The 23,798-nt window shown below is 46.8% G+C and overlaps 1 protein-coding gene across 3 annotated transcripts in view; it reads left to right on the forward strand.

Moving 5' to 3' along the window:
* Positions 1–23,798, forward strand: part of hdac5 (histone deacetylase 5) — a 438,550-nt gene that overhangs the window by 90,298 nt on the left and 324,454 nt on the right. For all 3 annotated transcript variants that reach the window (XM_072487170.1, XM_072487168.1, XM_072487171.1), the window contains exon 2: positions 9,085–9,270. In XM_072487170.1, the coding sequence (XP_072343271.1) occupies positions 9,249–9,270 (22 nt within the window). In that variant the 5' untranslated portion in view covers positions 9,085–9,248. The remainder of the gene's footprint in view (positions 1–9,084; positions 9,271–23,798) is intronic.

Raw genomic sequence — 23,798 nt, forward strand, 5'->3', positions numbered from 1 at the left:
CAATGAACAGGTTATTGTTGAGTACATGCCACTTGATAGCACCTTTGGCGACCCTTTACATCAGTTTGTTGATGATGGAGAGTAGACCGGGGTGGTAATTGGCTGGGCTGGATTTGTCCGGCTTTTTGCATTGCGTAAAAGAAGCTAAAAATGTTATTTTTGAATTTTTATTTATTATAAATAATTTCCATGTCGCGAGACATTCATACACTAAATTAATCAAGATGTGGAGATGCCGGCGTTGGACTGGGGTGAGCACAGTAAGAAGTCTTACAACACCAGATTCACCTGAGGAAGGAGCTGTGCTCCAAAAGCCAGTGATTCGAAACAAACCTGTTGTACTTTAACCTGGGCAAATTAAACAAATACAACAAAATCAAAAGTATTATGTTCAAATTTATACGATTTGATTCCGTTTTTTCATAGCACAGAAAATAATACTACTTGGTAGTAGAGCATGCACTGAATATGAATTAAAATCCATAACAATCACACTTCTCCTAATCTTTGGAACCAAATATATCGTCCCAATTTGCTTCCTGAGTGGCATTAACATATGAATCATCAATATCTCCTTCATCCATGATCATGTCCTTATCGGCCATATCTACAAGTAACCATCTTCTGTGTCATCAGGTAATTAATTAATCATCTTTATTGTCACAAATGAGCTTACATTAATACTGCAATGAAGTTACTGTAAAAAGTCCCTAGTCGCCACATTCCGGCACCTGTTCGGGTACACTGAAGGAGAATTCAGAATGTGCAAATGACCAAAACAGCACGTCTTTCGGGACTTGTGGGAGGAAACCGGAGCACTCGGAGAAAACCAACGCAGACATGGAAGAACGTGCAGCATCCACAAGTGACCCAAGCCGGGAATCGAAGCTGGGACTCTGGAGCTGTGAAGCAACAGTGCTACCCACTGTGCTACTGTGCTGCCCCAGTGGATCTGATATCCCACATTTGTTGAACAATATGACAATAATCTCTATTCTCATTTTATTGCAGGTCTGGTCAAGTCTTTCACACAAGGTTGCTAACATGCCTCCCTTGGTGATGTCTTTGCCCAGTACTTCTGCTTTTTTCTCATGCTATCTTTGAAGGGCTTGTTTAGAGTGAAATCCAATGGTTGAACAAGGCTGGTATACCACAAGGAATCACTGCAATATCATGGTTTTGCGATCTAACTTCAGTAACAGCATGATCAACAAGGTGGGATTTGAACATTAGAAGAGATTCTTCATTATGTAATCCTCCTGGTCAGAAATGGCAATTATAGATTTATAGATTAACTGACGTTTACAACACAGAAGGAGGGCATTCGACACATCATGTCCATGCCGCTCAACAAAGGTCAGAGTACACTAATCCCATTTCCCATACTTGGCCCATAGCCCTGGAGGTTTTGGCAGTGCAAGTGAATATCTAAATGCTTCTTAAAAGTTGCAAGAGTTTCTGACTCAACCACCCTTTCAAGCAGTGAGTCCCAGACTCTCACCACCCTCTGGGTGATTCTTCAACTCCCCTCTTAGTATTCTATCTCTTAGCTTAAATCTATGCCCGCTGGTTATTGATCCTTCTACTAATGGAAAAGGTGCCTTCCTATCCACCCTATCTACGCCCCATATAATCTTATACACCTCTATCAGATCCCAAGCGTAGATATGTCTATTTATGTTACAACATGCAGCATAAGCTTTTTGTAGGAATGATATTTAATTTCTCAAATGCATCCATGAATAATGCAGTTACATTGCAGCTGCTAAAGCATTGGAGTTTGTTTCGCAGCCATATTTTCCAGTCACCTTCATCCACCCATCCTGGATGTCATATGATTCATTCTGAACATGAACAACTGCTCCTTTTGGGAATTGCTGTTTTGGGAGGGTTTTTCTCCTTGAATATTACCATTGGCTTCAGCAAGTTGCATCCGACACACACACACCAGCACAATGGAGAATCTACTCTTTTCATGCCAGTTGTCTTCATTTGCTTTCTTTTCCCTACAATCTTGCTCACCATTTGATTGGCTGGCATGTTAAAATTAATGATCGTCGCATCCATGTTCCCAATACAGGGAAATCTGTATCTTTTGTTGATGTTTAATTATGAACTGCTGAAATGCGATTAGCCTTCATTGCTGAGAGATGCTGTGAAATTTTGGTCCTCTGTCGCAGTACAAAAATGGTTTCTCTTCATAAATCTCTTCCACCATTCAGGGCTAGATTTGAAATCTGCATAGCCTAATTTTCTTGCTTGTTTCAAGGTGAAGATTTGGACAAATCTCCGTGAAACTGTCCACTCTAGTGATTTTCTTTGGCATGCTTTTGCTGCTTTAGTTTCCAACTGCAACCACATGCCAGGCTTTCCTCTGCACATTATTCCTGGACACCTGCCTACGCTGTGTCGAGAGCTTCCTCCAATCTCTTAAGGCGTTCTTCTCCGATATCTTGAATTCTCTAGCTGCTGCATAATATTTGTCTGCTCTGTAATCTCAACAACTTTAAGTTCGAACTGGGCAATGTATCTTGCTTTGCTTCTTGATATCCTTGTTGCCATGTTAGAGGGCGGGAGGGAGTGACGAGAATGCAGTGAACACCAATGAGTTGGTAGCCTTGACATCACATGTTGCCCTATGCGGGCATGAGAAGCTGAAGAGCTCCTCTTTCAAAAGTGCAGTTTTATGATTCTATAAATGAGTAGGTTTGTACCAGGGTGAGTTTGAATTCAGCAATGATTGGATTTTACTGGCTAAAAGTCAGGGTCGACTTGTACACAAGACCAACCAGTACTCTAGTGTATACAGTATGAATTAAATCAAACTTATGGTGGAGCTAATTCTTTTAAAATAGAAGGAGCACCATTTCATGTGGGCAGGATGTTTTTAGTATATTGCTCTCTTGTTGCATGCGTAGAATAAGGTGAATTCTGTACTTCTAAATGGGATTTCAGTATATGGGATGATTGCACCAAGATGTGCACTCTCCATTTTAAAATATGTATTTTATATAATTTGATTTTATCTGATTATTTATAGCTGAATAACAAAATGGAGCAATTTGGGAAACAGAGTGATAGAGTTGGTTGGGTTGGAGGAGTTTTTCTGCAATAAAAGTTGAAGGGCAAGCAAATGCAGTGCTGTCAAGCTAAACTGTCACGGTTGATTCCAGCGTGACAAGTTTGCATAGGTATTTCCAGTATTGGATGAAGGAATTTATAATGGAAATATAAGTGTTTTTTAATAAATAGATCACAGCATTTAAAATCATATAATGTTTTTTTTAATAAATAATTTTTATTGAAGTTTTCACAAAATATCAACAACAAAATGTAAAAGGAACCCAATAGAATTAAATACAGAACAAAATAAAACAACCTCGTGCCCCCCCTCCCCCCTATACATAAATAATAAATTAACACCACGAATTAACACACAGCAAACATAGCAAATATATCCACCCCCTCAGATCCTCCAGCATAGACAAACAAAAAAGACCCCACCCCGCCGCCCCCGGGTTGCTGCTGCTGCTGACCATTGTCTACCGTTCTGCCAGAAAGTCCAAGAACGGCTGCCACCGCCTGAAAAACCCTTGCACCGATCCCCTTAAGGCAAATTTCACCCTCTCCAATTTGATAAACCCCGCCATATAATTGATCCAGGATTCCACGCTTGGGGGCCTCGCATCCTTCCACTGAAGGAAAATCCTTTGCCGGGCTACTAGGGATGCAAATGCCAGAATACCGGCCTCTTTCGCCTCCTGCACTCCCGGCTCCCCTGCAACCCCAAATATTGCGAGCCCCCAGCCCGGTTTGAACCTGGATCCTACCACCCTCGACACTGTCCTTGCTACGTCCTTCCAAAACTCCTCCAGCGCTGGGCATGCCCAGAACACGTGGGTGTGGTTTTCTGGGCTCCCTGAGCACCTAAGACACCTGTCTCGTCTCCCCCCCCCCCCCCAAAGGCTCATCCTTGTCCCGGTCATGTGTGCCCTGTGCAGCACCTTAAACTGTACGAGGCTGAGCCTCACGCACGAAGAGGAAGAGTTCACCCTCCCAAGGGCATCTGCCCACGAACCCTCCTCGATCTCCTCCCCCAACTCCTCCTCCCACTTACCTTTCAGCTCCTCCACCGAGGCCTCCTCCTCCTGCATCACCTGGTATGTTGCCAAGATCTTCCCTTCTCCAACCCACACCCCCGAGAGCACCCTGTCCTGTACCGTGCGTGGCAGCAGCAGTGGGAATTCCACCACTTGCCGCCTGGCAAACGCCCTTACCTGTAGATACTTAAAGGTGTTCCCCGGGGGGAGCCCATACTCTCCTCCAGCTCACCCAGGCTCGTGAACTCCCCATCCACAAACAGGTCCCCCAACCTTCTTATCCCTGCCCTGTGCCACCCCGAAAACCCTCCATCTATTCTCCCTGGGACAAACCGGTGGTTCCCCCGTATTGGGGTCCACACCGAGGCTCCCACTTCCCCCCTGTGCCGCCTCCATTGCCCCTAGATTCTGAGGGTAGCCGCCACCACCGGGCTCGTGGTATACCTCATTGGAGGGAGCAGCGGCAGCACCGTTGCCAGCGCCTCCAGACTCGTACCCTCACAAGACGCCGTCTCCAGCCTCTTCCATGCAGCCCCCTCCCCCTCCATCACCCACTTGCGCACCATCGCCACATTGGCGGCCCAATAGTACCCACAGAGGTTGGGCAGCGCCAGCCCCCCCCCCCCCCATCCCTACTCCGCTCCAGGAACACCCTTCTCACCCTCGGAGTCCCTCGTGCCCACACAAACCTCGTTATGCTCCTGTTGACCAGCCTAAAAAAGGCCTTCGGGATAAGAATGGGGAGGCACTGGAACAGGAACAAAAAACTTTGGGAGCACCGTCATCTTGACTGACTGCACCCTACCCGCCAGGGACAGCGGCAACGCGTCCCACCTCTTAAACGCCTCCTCCATTTGCTCCACGAGCCTCGTGAAATTAAGTCTGTGCAGGGCCCCCCAGCTCCTGGCCACCTGGACCCCCAAATACCTGAAGCTCCTCTCCGCCCTTTTTAGTGGGAGCTCGCCAATCCCCCTCTCCTGGTCCCCTGGGTGAACCACGAACAACTCTCTCTTCCCCATGTTGAGCTTGTACCCTGAGAAATCCCCGAACTCCCTGAGGATCCTCATTACCTCCGGCATTCCCCCCACCAGGTCCGCCACGTATAGCAGCAAGTCGTCCGCATAAAGCGACACCCTATGCTCCTCCTCACCCCGCACCAACCCCCTCCAGTTCCTCGACTCCCTCAGTGCCATAGCCAGGGGTTCAATCGCCAGTGCGAAGAGCAGGGGGGACGGGGGACACCCCTGCCTCGTCCCTCGATGAAACCGAAAGTACTCCGACCTCCTCTTGTTCGTGGCCACACTCGCCATCGGAACCTCGTACAACAGCCTAACCCACTTGACGAACCCCTCCCCAAATCCGAACCTCTTCAGCACCTCCCACAAGTACCCCCAGTCTACCCTATCGAAGGTCTTCTCAGCGTCCATCGCCACCACTATCTCCGCCTCCCCCTCCCTCGCCGGCATCATAATAACGTTCAGGAACCTCCGCACATTCGCGTTCAACTGCCTCCCCTTCACGAACCCCGTCTGGTCTTCGTGGATAACCTGCGGCACCCAATCCTCAATTCACGTGGCTAAGACCTTCGCAAGCACCTTCGCATCTACATTTAACAACAAAATCGGCCTATAAGACCCACACTGCAGGGGATCCTTGTCCCGCTTCAGGATCAAGGAGATCAGTGCCCGGGACATCGTCGGGGCAAAGCCCCCACTCCCATGCCTCATTGAAGGTCCTAACCAGCAACGGGCCCAACAGTCCCACATATTTTTTGTAGAATTCGACTGGGAAACCGTCCGGCCCCGGTGCCTTCCCCGCCTGCATGCTCCCTATCCCTTTGGCCAGCTCTTCCAGCCCAATCGGGCCCCCTAATCCCGCCACCAGTCCCTCCTCCACCTTCAGGAACCTCAATTGGTCCAGAAAGCGGCCCATCCCTCCCTCCTCCAGTGGGGGCTTGGACCGATACAGTTCCTCATAAAAGTCCTTGAAGACCCCATTGATGCCAACCCCACTCCGCACCACACTCCCTCCCCTATCCTTAACTCCCCCGATCTCCCTAGCTGCGTCCCACTTCCAAAGCTGATGCGCCAGCATCCGGCTTGCCTTTTCCCCATATTCATAAATCGCCCCCTGCGCTTCCGCCTTCCTGATGGTCAACAGGTCGAATTTGGCCTGGAGGCTACACCTCTCCCTCAACAGTCCCTCTTCCGGCACCTCCGCGTACCTCCTGTCTACCCTCACCATCTCCCCCACCAGCCTCTCCCTCTCCCTCTGCTCTCTCCTCTCCTTGTTGGCCCTAATGGAGATCAGCTCTCCCCTAACCGCTGCCTTCCGCGCCTCCCAGACCATCCCCACTCGGACCTCCCCGTTATCGCTGGCCTCCAGGTATCTCTCTATGCTCTCTCGGACCCGCTCGCTCACCTCCTCGTCCGCCAACAGCCCCACCTCCAAGCTCCACAACGGGCGCTGGTCCCTCTCCTCCCCCAACTTTAGGTCTACCCAATGCGGGGCATGATCCGAAATGGCTATCGCCGCGTACTCTGTATCCTCCACTCTCGCTATCAGCACCCTGCTCATAATAAAAAAGTCGATCCGGGAATAGGCCTCATGAACGTGCGAGAAGAATGCAAATTCCTTAGCCACCGGCCGTGCAAAGCTCCCAAGGGTCCACCCCTCCCATCTGGTCCATAAACCCCCTCAGCACTTTAGCCGCCGCCGGCTTCCTGCCCATCCTAGACCTGGAGTGGTCCAGTGCTGGATCCAACACCGTGTTAAAGTCCCCCCCCCCCCCCCCCCCATTATCAGGCCCCCCACTTCCAAGTCTGGGATCCGACTCAACTTGCGCCGCATAAATCCCGCATCGTCCCAGTTCGGGGAGTACACGTTGACCAGCACCACCCTCTCCCCTTGCAGCTTACCACTTACCATTACATACCTACTGCCATTGTCTGTCACAATGCTCGATGCCTCGAACGACACCCTCTTTTCCACCAAGATCGCCACCCCTTCCTCAATCTTACCTGGTCTGCCACCTTCAGGTGTGTCTCCTGGACATGACCACATCCGCCTTCAGCCCCTTCAGGTGCGCGAACACCCGGGCCCGCTTAACCGGCCCGTTCAGTCCCCTTACGTTCCAGGTTATCAGCCGGATCAGGGGGCTACCCGCCCCCTCCCCCGCCGACTAGCCATAACCCCTCCTCAGCCAGACACGCGCCTGCACCCCACGCCCGGCCCGTTCCCCACGGCAGCAGACCCCCGTCCCAACCCCCTCTACTCGCTCCAGCTCCCCCTTGACCATACCAGCAGAAACCCGGTTCCCCCCCCACCCCCCTCCAGCTAGGATCCCTCCTAGCTGCTTTGCTCCCCCCATTGCACTCCAGCAAGTCAGCTGACTCCTACTGACCCCGACCACTCCCACCTCTCCTTCTTCTCCTCCCATTGTGGGACTTCCCCTCATCCTCCATTACCCATCAGCAGGCTCTCCGCCTCCCCCTTCCATCCCAAGCGCGGGAAACAACCCGCCACGGCCCCGACCCCTCCAGCCTTCAGCGCGGGAAAAAGCCCGCGCTTTCCACCTGCCCGGCTCCGCCTCCTCTGGCGCAGCTCCTTTTACAGGCCCAGTCCCCTCACCCCCGACACGGGCCGTCATCCACCCCCACTCCGTTTACTTGCCCCCCCTCCAAGAGCCCACCCGACAGACCTAATCAAAACAGGGCCCAACCCACCCTAACCACACACACCAAATCAAAAAGAAACAAGAACAAAGAACCCCCCCCCCTCAAAATGTAGCACAAAAATCACAATCCCCGACCACCCATCCCGACCCTCAGTTTGTGTCCAGCTTCTCGGCCTGAACAAAGGCCCACGCCTCCGGGGACTCAAAATAATGGTGCCGGTCCTTGTAGGTGACCCACAGTCGTGCCGGCTGCAGCATGCCAAACTTCACCCCCTTCCTGTGCAGCACCACCTTCACCCGGTTGTACCCGGCCCTCTTCTTCGCCACCTCCGCGCTCCAATCCTGATATATTCGAACCTCCGCGTTCTCCCACCTGCTGCTGCTCTCTTTCTTGGCTCACCTGAGTACGCACTCCCGATCAGCGAACCGCACCAGCACCGCCCTCGGCGGCTCGTTAGCCTTGGGCCTCCTCGCCAGCACTCTATGGGCCCCCTCCAGCTCCAGGGGTCCCTGGAAGGACCCCGCTCCCATCAGTGAGTTTAACATGGTGACCACATAGGCCCCCCACGTCCGGCCCCTCCGGGAGGCCCAGGATCCGCAGATTCTTCCGCCTCGACCTAGTCTCCATCTCCTCGAACCGTTCCTGCCATTTCTTGAGGAGCGCCTCGTGCGACTCCACCTTTACCGCTAGGCCCAAGATCTCGTCCTTGTTATCTGAGATCATTTGTCGGACCTCGCGGATCGCCACCCCCTGGGCCGTCTGGGTCTCCAGCAGCTTATCAATATAAGCCTTCATCGGCTCCAGCAGGTCCGCTTTGAGCTCCCTGAAGCAGCGCTGAATAGCCTGCTGCTCCTGCGCCCACTGCATCCACGCTACCTGGTCCCCGCCCGCCGCCATCTTGCACTTCTTCCCTCGCACCTTCTTTGGGTTCACCACCATTTTTTAGTCGCCCCGCTCCTGGTCCAAGCCATACACTGTCAGGGGAATGTTGCAGTCTTCTTCGCACACCGGGCAATGTCGGAAAAATGCCGTTGGGGGGCCCTGAAAAGAGCCCAAAAGTCCTTTCCAAGCGGGAGCTGCCGAATGTGCGACTTAGCTCTGCATAGCCGCAACTGGAAGTCAAAATCATATAACGTTGCATGTGGTAAAAGGCAAGTTGGGCACTTGTGCTTAAATGAAAATAACTCTTGCGTTTTACAAAGTATATCTCAAAATGATTTGTAATTGTTTCATAACTGAACTATTTTGACCACCTAGTGCTACCAATTAAAATATATGAATGTTCTTGTTTCTCTTTTGATATGCAGCACCACATTCGAAGAATTATCTGTGCTCAATGCGGGAAGTGATGCCAGCCTAATGTAGAAAAGCAACAGTATCTGCACTATCTTCAAACTCAGCAGGGTCTATTGGTTTGTGTGCTGTAAACAGACATTGTGTGGCAGCTGCTTCCAGTAAGATCAGGTGAATCATGAGCTCTCCAGATAACACAGGTAATATTTTCAGAATCTTGTTTTAAAAAAGAATTTGCTTTCATTGTTCGAATGATTGATTTATGGCGGAATTAAGTGAAGATCATCAGTACAGGTTTCTAACCTCCAAATTGAAGAGCAGATATTAATCACAGTATACTATTATGCAAAAGTATGATGCTTGTGTCTCAATGAAATATTATGAAAATAAAATAAAATTGTTTCATACTAATTTGCCTTTTTCTCCTTTTATTCAAAGTTAATGTTCTGCCAGGACATTTGGGGTCTTGGCATAAAAACATGATAAATCTTTCCAATAATGTAAAATATCCTGCAATCTTAAAAAAAATGAGAATATATCATTATATGCTCTGAGTTTCTACTGCCTTACTGTTTGGCTCATGCTAACCACATAATTAAATTAGCTAATAGAAGCAAATTATATCCTGATCAGTTGTGCAAGAGCACAAAACAAAGCAACTTTTTTTTAATTTTCACTCTTCCCCATTTTTAAACCCTGCTTTATTTCTTGATATATGAACATAATTTAAATTTTTATTTTTTTTATTTTAAATGGTTTTTTTAAAGAGTATCCAATTCTTTTTTTTACAATTAAGGGGACATTTAGTGTGGCCAATTCACCTACCCTGCACATCTTTTTGGTTTGTGGTGGGGGGGCAGTGTCACATGGACAGTGACACGGAGCCGGAATCGAACCTGGGCCCTAGGCACCGTTAGGCAGCAGTGATAACCACTGTGCCACTCTTACACAATTCTATTTATAACTACTTAATTAATTTTAGTATTCACTTGTTGAAAAAAATCTTTTTCACCTCCTAGTTAAGTTGTAAGCTATTCACTTCACAACTGGCCAAATTCAGTGGTCCTGACTCATTCAGTGAGGCTTTGAAATGGAAAGATACAGGGTCACCAATTATGGCAAGTGCCTTAGAGTCATAGAGAGAAAGGGAAACAATCTGGAAGGCAGACATGGAGACAGATGAATAATTATGGAGTAGGAGCCATGCACATTGTTGTTCTTTGTTGGGCAGAGGAATGCACACTTTATTTTTCTGCAACTCTAAAAGTGGTGACGTTTTTAATCCAAATTTTGGAAATGCGGCATTGATAGCAAATTAATGCTAACTAGTTAAATTTTCATTTCACATCTATTAATGCAACATTTTTCCTTTTTTAATTGTGTTGGGAATTGGCATGCATTTTAAACTTTAGGATTTTTTTTGTCATTGATTATATGAGCTAATGGAAGTCTGATAAAGAAGTGATTCTGAAGCGCAAAGGGGGTCGTGAGAAAATTGAATGATGGTGCTTCCAGAAAGAATAGGGACAGAGAGAATACCTATGTAAGCTTTCATTAAATATGAGAAATCAAAATCAAAATGCGGTATGTTTTTAAATTAAATATATCAGTCTTTCAAGAGCCAATATTATGGATTGGGTGTGTAACAGTCTGATTTCTCTCTTCTCATTTGTGCCATTTACTTCCATGTTACAGATGCTGACATAATCGTCAACTGGGAAAGTCTCCATTGAACTTAAATTAATTTTCCAATTCTCTTCCCGCTTTCTTGTGGTGCACTAAGGCAGACTTTCATCTGTTTCCATAGCTCGTAATTCCCAGAACAGGTGGCTGGTCTGTCACCGGGGACTTGTAGCTTGAAGGGCGCCACTCCACATCAAGCATGACTGACCAGGAGAGTGTCTTGCTCTTACCGCCAACCTTTGGCGTGTTTGGAAGGATTTACAGGTCGATAACCAATTTGACCACTTTATGAATATACCTTCCTTGGCCATCAAGTCCTGGGGTGGGCTCCAACTTTGGGCTCAGAGGCAAGGATGTTACCCACTACGTTGCACGACCCCCACATATTAGTTTTACTCCATATAAATAAGCAAATGGTACATGCTCTGGTTAGAACTGTTAACAGATAAGACATTTTAAACTATGTATCATAGCAAGTAAAGAACCTCCCACTTGGTGCAATGTATTTTACCAGGAAATGCCCTTTTCATTGAAAGTTCTTTCTTACAAAGTTAGTATGCACCAACATAACTTTATCTATGAAAACTTTGAGATCACAGGAATGCTTGCTTTCTGTAGGCGTGATGTGGTGTTCCTGAATTTTCTATAGTGCCCTTGAAAGGAGTCATTCCTCAGTTTTTATGTTGGGTCCTTACTGGTTTTCTTTGTCAGTATTCATTGTCTTTTTTCAGCTTGTTGATATGAGCTGAATTAGAAGTTAAATTGATTAAACCAGGTTGATGGTGTTTGCATTAGACTGTGGTTGGGCAGTGATATTGTATTCACACTGATTTTTAAAAACATAAGCCAAAGCCAAATAGATATTGTGTGCCTGCAATTGAATTAAAATTACTGTGAAGAGGGCCACGAGCATTGTATCTCAATGCAAGCCTCCATGCTCAAGTGTAAGGACTTTGAAAATGGGAGAAAAGGGCATATTTTGCACCCTCTTTGCCTGATGTGTGCTTTAAGAATGTTTTCTCAATAACATTTGGAATCATGTATACAGTCTGACATGATCTTAGTCTTTTCCTTATGGATCTCTTGAAAGCTTAGAATCTTCTGGTCTGTCTCTTTCCTCAAACTGAGCTTGTCTACCTCCCAGCATGAAAGGATTGGGGACCCAAATCTTGAGTATGCCATTCATACTCTTCCATATTAGTAAAACGGTAACACTAAAATACTTCAATTTTATTTTAAAAACGAGAAAAAACAGACAGATCTGAGATCTGTCTGCATAATGTTTTGTGTTTCTCTGGTATTTTTCCTCTTTCTGTTTTAAATGTCAACCAGTCAAGATAGTCATATTCTACCAAAAGTAGTGTTCCATGCTGCTGTTGCCATTACACATTTGCAGTTGACTGAACTGCTGCCATGATCCTCGCTGGGCCACGGTTACCAGATGGACAGAGGTACACACTGGTGCAGCAGATCTTGACAAAGATGGGGATGGAATGCTTCTGGTTGTGTGTTCCCATTGAGAAATCCACTGCAGCAGCATCTTTTTCTCTCTCCCGAAATGCAGCGCAGCTATTTCTCTTTTTTTAATGAGGTCCGCATTTTTAAAATAGTGTTTACGTTGCTAATATTTAGCTTTGTTTGGAATTGCAATGGAGGTTGCTGTGAAGACATGGTGGGGTCAGTTAACAAATACAATGGGAGATGTACAGGTCTATTAAATATGATGTATATCCACACACACAATCTTCTAGTTTCTTCCATTATCGAGCTCGTTGGAATTGTCGATGCTTGGTTCAACTCTTATCTGTTTGATTGTAACAATAGCATATCCAGTGATGTCTTCTCTTCTTGCCACCATATCCGTACTTCAGATTTTTACAAGGATCTACCTTTGACACCCATCTCTTCCTCTCCTTGGTGACAACACCTATAAACAAAGAGTCAGTATCCATAGCTATGCTGACAACACTACTATCTCCACCACCTCTCTGGAGCCCCATTTGCTTGGATTGCCAGAATGCTTATGCATAATATTATTCATGTGGTTTCATCAGCAGTAATTTTCATGCAGTCAAAGTAGCTTATTGTGATGATTTTGTGATGTGTAAATTGTTATATATTTCAGTACATGGTTAGCCTGTTGAGCAAGGGCAAAACTGGAAATGCTGAAATTATTGACTGATGTGTTCTTTCTAGATATTGTTCAAGCAAAAATTGCAAGGAAGACACTTTTAAAGTTTGCTATGTGATTCTCAATCTGAATTGTTGTCTTGTTCTCTATCATTAGTGTTATGGTCAAGAGAGGGGAGTTGAACTAAAACCTCCAATTCCCTTTCCTTACGGTCTGTAGTCAGTGTAGATTTGGAAATGAAGGTGTGGGTTTGTCTTTCAGCCTCCTTGAGTATGTAGTCAATTTGAATGACAACAGCAAGTTTCCATGTGTTTAACGAAAGAAGATTATTTATTCATGCATTCACCCCAAAATTCTAAACTCTATGTCAATCACTCAGCATTTACACATATCAAGAAGAATACAGTTAAAGAGAATAGGGCACTTTTATAATTTGTAAACAAAAGAATAATTCATAGTTCTCATGTGTTTGGCTCATTCCAGAAGACCATTCGTTGTGGATCTGGAGTCTTTTACACTATTGAATTGTTGTTTAGATTAGTTCAAATAACTGAAATTGAATATCAGGATTATTTCAGGATTTCCTGGAAGAGATGACTTCTCAGCAGTTAATTTCTTGTGGCTTCCTTAATTGGCCAAGTTTTGTACTGGTAAATTAATTCAATTGAGAGGCTTTTCAAAAAAAAAAAAAAATTTTGCCATATTTTCACCATACAAAATAGAAACAGAAACAAAAACAACCACAACAATATAAAAAAGCGAACAGTCTCTCTACCTCCCCCCCCCACCACCCCCACCACCCCCACCACCACCACCACCACCACCACCACCACCACCAATAGTCAATGGCAACCAATTCCTGAATGTGCATACCCCAAGAATTGTAGAACCCCACCGTCTCCAGGGTCAGATAATCCAGGGGGTGTCCCCGCCACACCAAGGCACACGACGGTGAGACTGACCTCCACCCCAGCAGGACCCGCCTAAGAGTGATCAGCAAGACGAAGGCTAAAGCATCTGCCCCCTCTCCCGCCTGCAACTCGGGCCGGTCTGACACCTCGAAAATGGCTTCTCGGGGACCGGGCTCCACATCCACCCTCCTCCCAGTCCCTGAAAACAAAGACAAACAAACAACCCTCCACCCTCCCAATCCTGGTCACCTTTTCACTTCCACCCCAATGCTGGGCCACCTTCTCTCCCAAGTACCTAAAGTGGGTAGCTGCCAAACGGAATGGCAGCCCCCACACCCCGCCCTTGCTCCCGGCGTGCTTGGTTCCAAGATGTACAATATCACTGGCATATAAGGATACCCTATGCTTCAATATCCCCCCCTCCTCCGTATCCCTTCCACTGCCCCGAGATCCTTAGCGTGATGGGCAAGGGCTTTGTAGCCAATGCAAACAGGAGGGACATAGGGCACCCCAACTCGTACCCACCGGTGCAGTGCAAAGTAACCCAAATTCACACTATTAGTACGAACGCTCGCCATCGGCTCCTTGTACAACAGCCGTATCCACGCCACAAACCTCAAACCAATTCCAAATCTCTTCAATACCATCACCAGGTAACCCCACTGTACCCGATCAAACACCTTCTCTGCGTCTAGTGCCACCACCACCTCTGTCTCCTTTCCCTCCACCGGAGACAGGATAACATTCAGCAACCTCCTCACATTTGAGAACAGCTACCTTCCCTTCATGGACCCCGTCTGGTCCTCCCCAATCACCTTCAGGAGACCTCTTTCCAACCTTACCGCCAGAACCTTTGCCAATATCTTGGCACCCACAATCAGTAGAGATGTGTGCCTATCCGACCCACACTCCATTAGGTCGTTATCCTTCTTTAGCAGCAGCAAAATAGAAGCTGTCGCATCGTCTGTGGCAAGACACCTCTGCCTATCGCATCCTCAAACATCCTCACCATCAGTGGCGCCAACCTATCGTTAAATGTCTTTTAGAATTCAACTGGGAACCCATCAGGCCCCGTCCAGCCGGAGAAACTCCTATAAATCCCCTGGTGGTGTAACCGACATCCAATTCAAAAGAATCTGTCGGCAGGGAATCAGAAAGGCGAAGGCCAGAAAGGAAGAAACTTTTCCCCTTGGTGGAGGATTCATTGACCAGCGCAGATGCGATGGGCCACAGGGCCTTTTCTGTGCTGAAGACCTCTACGACACTCCTTAAAACCTACCTCTTTGACCAGGTTTTTGGTCATCAGCCCTAATATCACCATTTGTGCTCAGTGTCAAATTTTGCTTGATAATACTGTCAAGCACTTTGGGAAGTTAAATTAAAAGGCACTCTTAAAAATATAATTCATTGTTGAGAAGGAGAAAGAGGGAGTGAGGCAGCTGATGGCACAACTTCAGGTGGGAGGGGAAAGGAAGAAAAGAATGCATAGAAGTCCAGCAACTGAGCACTGAATGATGTAAAAGACTACACAAGACTAGTAATGATTGCATTGGCACTGTAGCCTGTAAATTGATCTGATCTGAAGATGAAGATTTTTAATTCAATTTAAGGGAGAACAAGAAGTCAACTGAGCTCTATGAATATGGAACTCAAGGAAAGAGGAGGAGGGAGCATTGAGGACATTGTGAAAATCATCACTAGATTCACCAGAATGTTAACAGGTTTCCAAGTTTAGATTAACAGAAGATTCTGTGTAAACTACGCTTGCCTTCCCTGTAATATGTAAGATTGAGGGTATATTTTTTAGGCTTTCAGGATATTAAAAATAATTGTTTATTGAGAAACTTTTTCTGATTGGGATTCTTGGACATGACCTTAAACGTAGAACTCGGCCATTCAGGAGAGAAGTTAAAACATATTACTTCCTCCGGGTGCTCCGGTTTCCTCCCACAGTCCAAAGATGTGCAGGTTAGGTGGATTGGCCATGCTAAATTGCCCGTAGTGTCCAAAATTGCCCTTAGTGTTGGGTGGGGTTACTGGGTTATGGGGATGGGGTGGAGGTGTGGGCTTGGGTAGGGTGCTTGTTCCAGGGGCCGGTGCAGACTCGATGGGCCGAATGGCCTCCTTCTGCACTGTAAATTCTATGATTCACACAAGGTATGGAGTTGTCTCCCACAAAAAGTAGTGGATGGTGGCTCAACTAACAATTTTAAATTAGATTTTTTGTTTATTTCCTTTGCTAACCATGACCATAGAAGGATTTGGGATCAAGACAAATGGAATTAAGATCCAATTGGGCCATGATCTTGTCAAATGGCAGAACAAACTCAATGGGTTGAATAGTCTGTTCATTCTTTTGTTCCTAAAAATGCAGATGAGTGTTTCTATATAGCATTGTGGATGAGATAGGAGCACAGTTGGGACATTGTATGGAAAGAGAAGTAAACCATCTTGATAATGGATAGTGTGAGGTTTTAAAGCCTGATCTGATTTGAACAAGACACACATAATTTCACAGTACTTAATTCAGCTTGGTCAATTGGACAGAGGCTGGAATTAGTGACAAGGGAGTGAAATAAATAGAGGAAAATCAATAGAAAGTGTAGGTGGGATCAGTGGGATCTGTCTTAATAATGCTTTGTTGGGGTAAGTTAAACTCACCTATAATTCCTATTATAGGCTGCTGACATTGCAGAAGTGGGTGTGGAATCAAAAGTAATAATGAGAAATAGTGTGTTAACATAGTTCTGAAAACTGCCCTTGTTACAAATGATGTAACAGGAGGGCAGCAGGCATGTTTATGTATACACAGAAATGGAATGTGCAGTGATTTGTCCTAAGTAATTGTATTTACAGTAGAATTTACTGCCATAAAAGCAACTGCACTTCAAAGTAATTCAGTTTATGTAAACTACTTTGAGATATGTGACAAGTCCCTATGTAAGTTCAAGTCCTTCTTTAATCTTTTGGTAAACCCAGTATTTTGAGTTGACCTTGTATTTATTTGGAAGGATTTGGTACAGTACATTTTTTAAATGTTAATGTCGTTGTCATGGTTTACCCTTGAAGAGATTCAACTGAATTAGAATACTGTGGATTGAAAGTCTCAGTACATGGGGCCAGAATGGAAGTTTTGCTATGGTTGCTTGATATTTCTTGATTTTTACCATCTAAGAACTGCATAAGGATATAATTGGCCAGGATACGATTGCATGAGTGAATATTCTTTGTAGTACTATATAGGGTGAAGGAAAATTTTTTTACTTTGCAGGAAATTTTTAAATAAATCAACCTCCAATAAGAACACATGGTTGCTGTTTGGTAATAATACTAATATGTCATAAAAAACATGTAAAAATAATTCTGTGCTTGAAATTGATACTTCATGTGCAGCCAAGATCATCAGTGTTCGTTGGATCTGTCAATATTAACTGAGTGGATTCAAAGGGATGTAGAAATAACCTGCCCAAAGCTGAAATAAAGAAAATAATTTACAAATGATTAATCAGTTGAAATGAAAATTTCCAGTGTGATTAATAATGTAAATAACATTTTCAACTGCATATAATGAATATTAAAAGGGTACTATTATATCTCTAGTACAGTATTCTAAGGAGTTTTGATGTATCCGATTTTGTTTTTTCTACCTGGAGAAGAAAATAGCAAAATAATATAACCGAGCAGTTAGGATGATTTCTGATTCAAATTCAATTGCTATGAAGTTAAAGAGGCTGGAATTAATATTACATATTTGTTTAAACTTGTGACCCAGATTTTGCAGTGGCAATGATTGCAAAATTGTCAACATTCACTGTCGGTACTCAATTTCTGGAGCCGGCACATGTGCAGTTAAATGCTGAAATACAGATGTTGCTGTCAAGTGACTACATTTCTCCCAAGAGTACAATATTGAGGTCCCCAGATGCAATTAATTAGAAATCATTGGACTGACGAGAGCTTTCACTCTTGCATCCTTTTGTCTCGTAAATACCTGTGGAAGAGGTGAAACTGGGATTTTAACAATGTACCAATTCATAATAGTTGCTAAATAACGTCACTATTTCCAAAAGAGTAATTTTACAATTGTTGACTGTCAGATTTCTCTTGTGATAAATATTCCACATTCATATATTTTAAAGTTTATATTAATTTAACCGTAATCCTATGAGTTTGTATCAATCATTTGTTTCATTACCTGAAGAATTGAAAAATTAAAAATGAAAGAATTCAGTGTATTTTGCTACTTGGTTTACTGTCTGCGCGAATAATTCACTGTGATTGTCATCAAGCAGAGTAAGCAGTCATCAATGTTGTTGGACGCCTGAAGATCCACTTGGCTTGATGGCAGATTCAAACTGATATTGCAAAAGGGAAGTCTTGCCATAGAGATCACTAGATCTTTTTGGGCGCTTTCTTCAAGGTCAATGCCAAGTGCCTTTGCAATTGACCACAAAATCCAACAATATATGTTGATGAAATAGATACTCAATTTGTGCTAGATGTAGTGCAAAATATTACTGTCAGATTTGGAAGAAGGCAAGGCCCAACAACAAATTTAGATGTAAATTTTTACCTCAAAACTGTCTTCTGAAATGGAAAGACTGCAGTTCTTTCAACAGAAAGCTAACTTTTGAAACTTTGTGAGAAGAGAGGACAACTTCTGACAATAGTTTGAACTGATTTCCTAGAGTTTGAGCATATTGTTTCTCATCTGCAGTAGATTGCCGAGGGCATTATTAATGGGGAGTCAGGGGATATGATATTTTGTAATGGTTAGTGCTGTACTATAATTGCTGTTATAATTGCTCTCATATGGTAATACAATTACTCCTTTTCTCTCTCGTATATGCACATGCAGAGATGTTCCCCTCCTAGCTTCATTGTGGCTACTGTATTGCTCTGTCTGACTCTATTTCTGTTCCACTGAGAGTCTTTACTCCTATCTATCTCTTTTGTTTGTTTTTTAAAAAATATATATTTTATTCAAGTTTTTTGGCCAAACATAACAATACGTAGTGTTTCTTTTACACAACAATAAAGCAATATAAATAACTGTGGCCAGTTTTAAACAAATAAATAAGTAATATATAAACAAAAAACAAAACTAAATGGCAACTGCCTTGTCCAAAATAAATACTCTCCAAAAATACAATCCAATATACAATTACATATACCAAATACCTATACATATACAATAACATCCCTGAGAGTCCGTCCGATTTTCCCCCCCCCCCCCCCCCCCCCCCCCCGGGTTGCTGCTGTTGTCTACTTCTTTTCCATTCCCTCTATCTTTCTGTGAGGTAGTCGACGAACGGTTGCCACCGCCTGGTGAACCCCTGAGCCGAACCCCTTAACACGAACTTAATCCGTTCTAACTTTATAAACCCTGCCATATCGTTTATCCAGGTCTCCACACCCGGGGATTTGGCTTCCTTCCACATTAACAATATCCTGCGCCGGGCTACAAGGGACGCAAAGGCCAACACGTCAGCCTCTCTCGCCTCCTGCACTCCCGGCTCTTCTGCAACCCCAAATATAGCCAACCCCCAGCTTGGTTTGACCTGGACCCCCACCACCTTCGAAAACACCTTTGCCACCCCCACCCAGAACCCCTGTAGTGCCGGGCATGACCAGAACATGTGGGTGTGATTTGCTGGGCCTCTCGAGCATCTCGCACACCTATCCTCTATCCCAAAAAATTTACTAAGCCGTGCTCCAGTCACATGCGCCCTGTGTAGCATCTTAAATTGTATCAGGCTTAGCCTGGCACACGAGGACGATGAGTTTACCCTACGTAGGGCATCAGCCCACAGCCCCTCCTCAATCTCCTCCCCCAGTTCTTCTTCCCATTTCCCTTTCAGCTCATCTACCATGATCTCCCCCTCGTCCCTCATCTCCCTGTATATGTCCGCCACCTTACCGTCCCCCACCCATGTCTCTGAGATCACTCTATCCTGCACTTCCTGCGTCGGGAGCTGCGGGAATTCCCTCACCTGTTGCCTCGCAAAAGCCCTCAATTGCATATACCGAAATGCATTCCCTTGGGGCAACCCATATTTCTCCGTCAGCGCTCCCAGACTCGCAAACGTCCCATCTACAAATAGATCTCTTAGTTGTACTACCCCAGCTCTTTGCCATGCTCCAAATCCCCCATCCATTCTCCCCGGAACGAACCTATGATTGTTTCTTATCGGGGACCGCACCGAAGCTCCCGTCCCTCCCCTATGCCGTCTCCACTGCCCCCAAATTTTCAATGTAGCCACCACCACCGGGCTTGTGGTGTATTTCTTTGGTGAGAACGGCAACGGCGCCGTCACCATTGCTTGCAGGCTAGTCCCCCTGCAGGACGCCCTCTGCAATCTCTTCCACGCCGCTCCCTCCCCTTCTCCCATCCACTTACACACCTTGGCGGCCCAGTAGTACTCACTTAGGCTCGGTAGTGCCAGGCCCCCCCCCCCCCCCCCCCCCCCGTCCCTACTACGCTGCAAGAATCCCCGTCTCACTCTCGGGGTCTTCCCAGCCCACACACAACTCATAATGCTCTTCTCAATTCTTTTGAAAAAAGCCTTCGTGATCACCACCGGGAGGCACTGGAACACAAAAAGGAATCTCGGGAGGACCACCATTTTAACCGCCTGCACCCTACCTGCCAATGACAGGGACACCATGTCCCATCTCTTAAAATCCTCCTCCATCTGTTCCACCAACCGTGTTAAATTAAGCCTATGTAATGTACCCCAATTCTTGGCTATCTGGATCCCCAGGTACCGGAAGTCCCTTGTTACCTTCCTCAACGGTAAATCCTCTAACTCTCTGCTCTGCTCCCCCAGATGCACCACAAATAACTCACTTTTCCCCATGTTCAGTTTATACCCTGAAAAATCCCCAAACTCCCCAAGTATCCGTATTATCCCTGGCATCACCTCCGCCGGGTCCGCCACATATAGCAATAAATCATCCGCATACAGAGATACCCGGTGTTCTTCTCCCCCCCTAAGTACTCCCCTCAACTTCCTGGAACCCCTCAGTGCTATGGCCAGGGGTTCAATTGCCAATGCAAACAATAACTGGGACAGAGGACATCCCTGCCTCGTCCCTCTATGGAGCCGAAAATAGTCAGACCCCCGTCCATTCGTGACCACGCTCGCCATTGGGGCCCTATACAGCAACTGTACCCACCTGATATACCCGTCCCCAAAGCCAAATCTCCTCAACACCTCCCACAAATAATCCCACTCCACTCTATCAAATGCTTTCTCGGCATCCATCGCCACCACTATCTTCGCTTCCCCCTCTGGTGGGGGCATCATCATTACCCCTAGCAGCCTCCGTATATTAGTATTTAGCTGTCTCCCCTTCACAAACCCAGTTTGGTCCTCATGGACCACCCCTGGGACACAATCCTCTATCCTCATTGCCATTACCTTGGCCAGAATCTTAGCATCCACATTCAGGAGGGAAATGGGCCTGTATGACCCGCATTGCAGCGGGTCTTTTTCCTTATTTAGGAGGAGCGATATCGTTGCCTCTGACATAGTCGGGGGCAGCTGCCCCCTTTCCCTCACCTCATTAAAGGTTCTCATCAGTAGCGGGGCCAGCAAGTCCAAATATTTCTTCTAGAATTCAACTGGGAATCCGTCTGGTCCTGGGGCCTTCCCCGCCTGCATGCTCCCAATCCCTTTCACTACTTCCTCCGTCTCAGTCTGTGCTCCCAGCCCCACTCTCTCCTGCTCCTCCACCTTAGGAAATTCCAGCTGATCCAGAAAGCACATCATTCTCTCCTTCCCGTCCGGGGGCTGCGCTTCATATAATCTTTCATAAAATGCTCTGAACACTCAATTCACTCTCTCCGCTCCCCGCTCCATCTCTCCCTCCTCATCTCTCACCCCCCCATCTCCCTCGCTGCTCCCCTTTTCCTCAGTTGGTGGGCCAACAACCTACTCGCCTTCTCCCCATATTCGTACTGTACACCCTGTGCCTTCCTCCATTGTGCCTCTGGATTACCCGTAGTCAACAAGTCAAATTCTACATGTAGCCTTTGCCTTTCCCTGTACAGTCCCTCCTCCGGTGCCTCCGCGTATTGTCTGTCCACCCTCAGAAGTTCTTTCAACAACCGCTCCCTTTCCCTACCCTCCTGCTTTCCTTTATGTGCCCTAATAGATATCAGCTCCCCTCTAACCACTGCCTTCAGTGCCTCCCAGACCACTCCCACCTGTACCTCCCCATTATCATTAAGTTCCAAGTACCTTTCAATGCACCCCCTCACCCTGAAACACACCCCCTCATCTGCCAATAATCCCATGTCCATTCTCCAGGGTGGAAGCTGTTGTTTTACTTCCCCTATCTCCAGGTCCACCCAGTGTGGAGCATGATCAGAGATGGCTATAGCCGTGTACTCCGTCCCCGTCACCTTCGGGATCAGTGCCCTTCCCAAAACAAAAAAATCTATTCGTGAAAATACTTTGTGTACATAGGAGAAAAACGAAAACTCCTTACTCCTAGGTCTACTAAATCTCCAGGGGTCTACTCCTCCCATCTGCTCCATAAAGTCCTTAAGCACCCTAGCTGCAGCCGGCCTCCTTCCGGTCCTGGACCTCGATCTGTCCAGCCCTGGGTCCAGCACCGTATTAAAGTCTCCACCCATTACCAACTTCCCCACTTCTAGGTCCGGGATTCGTCCGAACATACGCCTCATTAAATTGGCATCATCCCAGTTCGGGGCATACACGTTCACTAATACCACCGCCTCCCCTTGCAGTTTGCCACTCACCATCACGTATCTGCCCCCACTATCCGCCACTATAGTCTTTGCCTCAAACATTACCCGCTTCCCCACTAGTATGGCCACCCCCCTGTTTTTTGCATCTAGCCCCGAATGAAACACCTGCCCCACCCACCCTTTGCGAAGTCTAACCTGGTCTATCCGCTTCAGATGCGTCTCCTGAAGCATAACCACATCTGCCTTAAGTTTCTTTAGGTGTGCGAGTACCCGTGCCCTCTTTATCGGCCCGTTCAGCCCTCTCGCATTCCACGTGATCAACCAGGTTGGGGGGCTCTTTACCCCCCCCCCCTTGACGACTAGCCATTTCCTTTTTCAATCAAGCTCCTCACCTGGTTCCCACGTAGTTGTATCCCCCCCAGGCGGCGCACCCCCACCCCGACCCCCCCCCTCCCATACCAGCTCCCCATTCTCCCCAGCAGCAGCAACCCAGTTAACCCCCCCATCCCCGCTAGATGCCAAGCTAGCGTAATTGCACCCCCCATGTTGCTCCCAGAAGTCAGCAAACTCTGGCCGACCTCGGCTTCCCCCCGTAACCTCGGCTCACACTGTGCGAGGCCCCCTCCTTCCTGCTTCCCTGTTCCCGCCATGATTACCATAGCGCGGGAACAAAGCCCGCGCTTCCCTTTTGGCCCCGCCCCCAATGGCCGGCGCCCTCGGCTCCTCATCCTCCCTCACCCCCTCCCCCACGACATGGGGAAGAGAGAGAAGTTACAGGGTCGCAGGTTTAACAACTTGGGAAGTCCTCTCTTCCCCCTTTCCCCCCCTTCATCCCACAAATTCACCCCCCCACTTTTGTCCCAAACGTTCTTTTTCTGGCCCGCTCACTCCAGCTTCTCCTCGACAATAAATGTCCACGCCTCATCTGCCGTTTCGAAGTAGTGGTGTTTCCCTAGATGTGTGACCCACAGTCTTGCCGGTTGCAGCATTCCGAATTTGACCTTCCTTTTATGCAACACCGCCTTGGCCCGATTAAAGCTTGCCCTCCTTCTCGCCACCTCCGCACTCTAATCTTGATATACACGGATCACCGCATTCTCCCACCTACTGCTCCGAGTTTTCTTTGCCCATCTGAGGACCATCTCTCTGTCCTTATATCGGAGAAATCTCACCACTATTGCTCGAGGAATTTTTCCAGCTCTCGGTCTTCGCGCCATAACCCGATAGGCTCCCTCCACCTCCAGCGGACCCGTCGGGGCCTCCGATCCCATTAACGAGTGCAGC

This window comes from Scyliorhinus torazame, chromosome 21, assembly GCF_047496885.1.
Source record: "Scyliorhinus torazame isolate Kashiwa2021f chromosome 21, sScyTor2.1, whole genome shotgun sequence".
In the NCBI taxonomy this organism is placed as follows: Eukaryota; Metazoa; Chordata; class Chondrichthyes; order Carcharhiniformes; family Scyliorhinidae; genus Scyliorhinus; species Scyliorhinus torazame.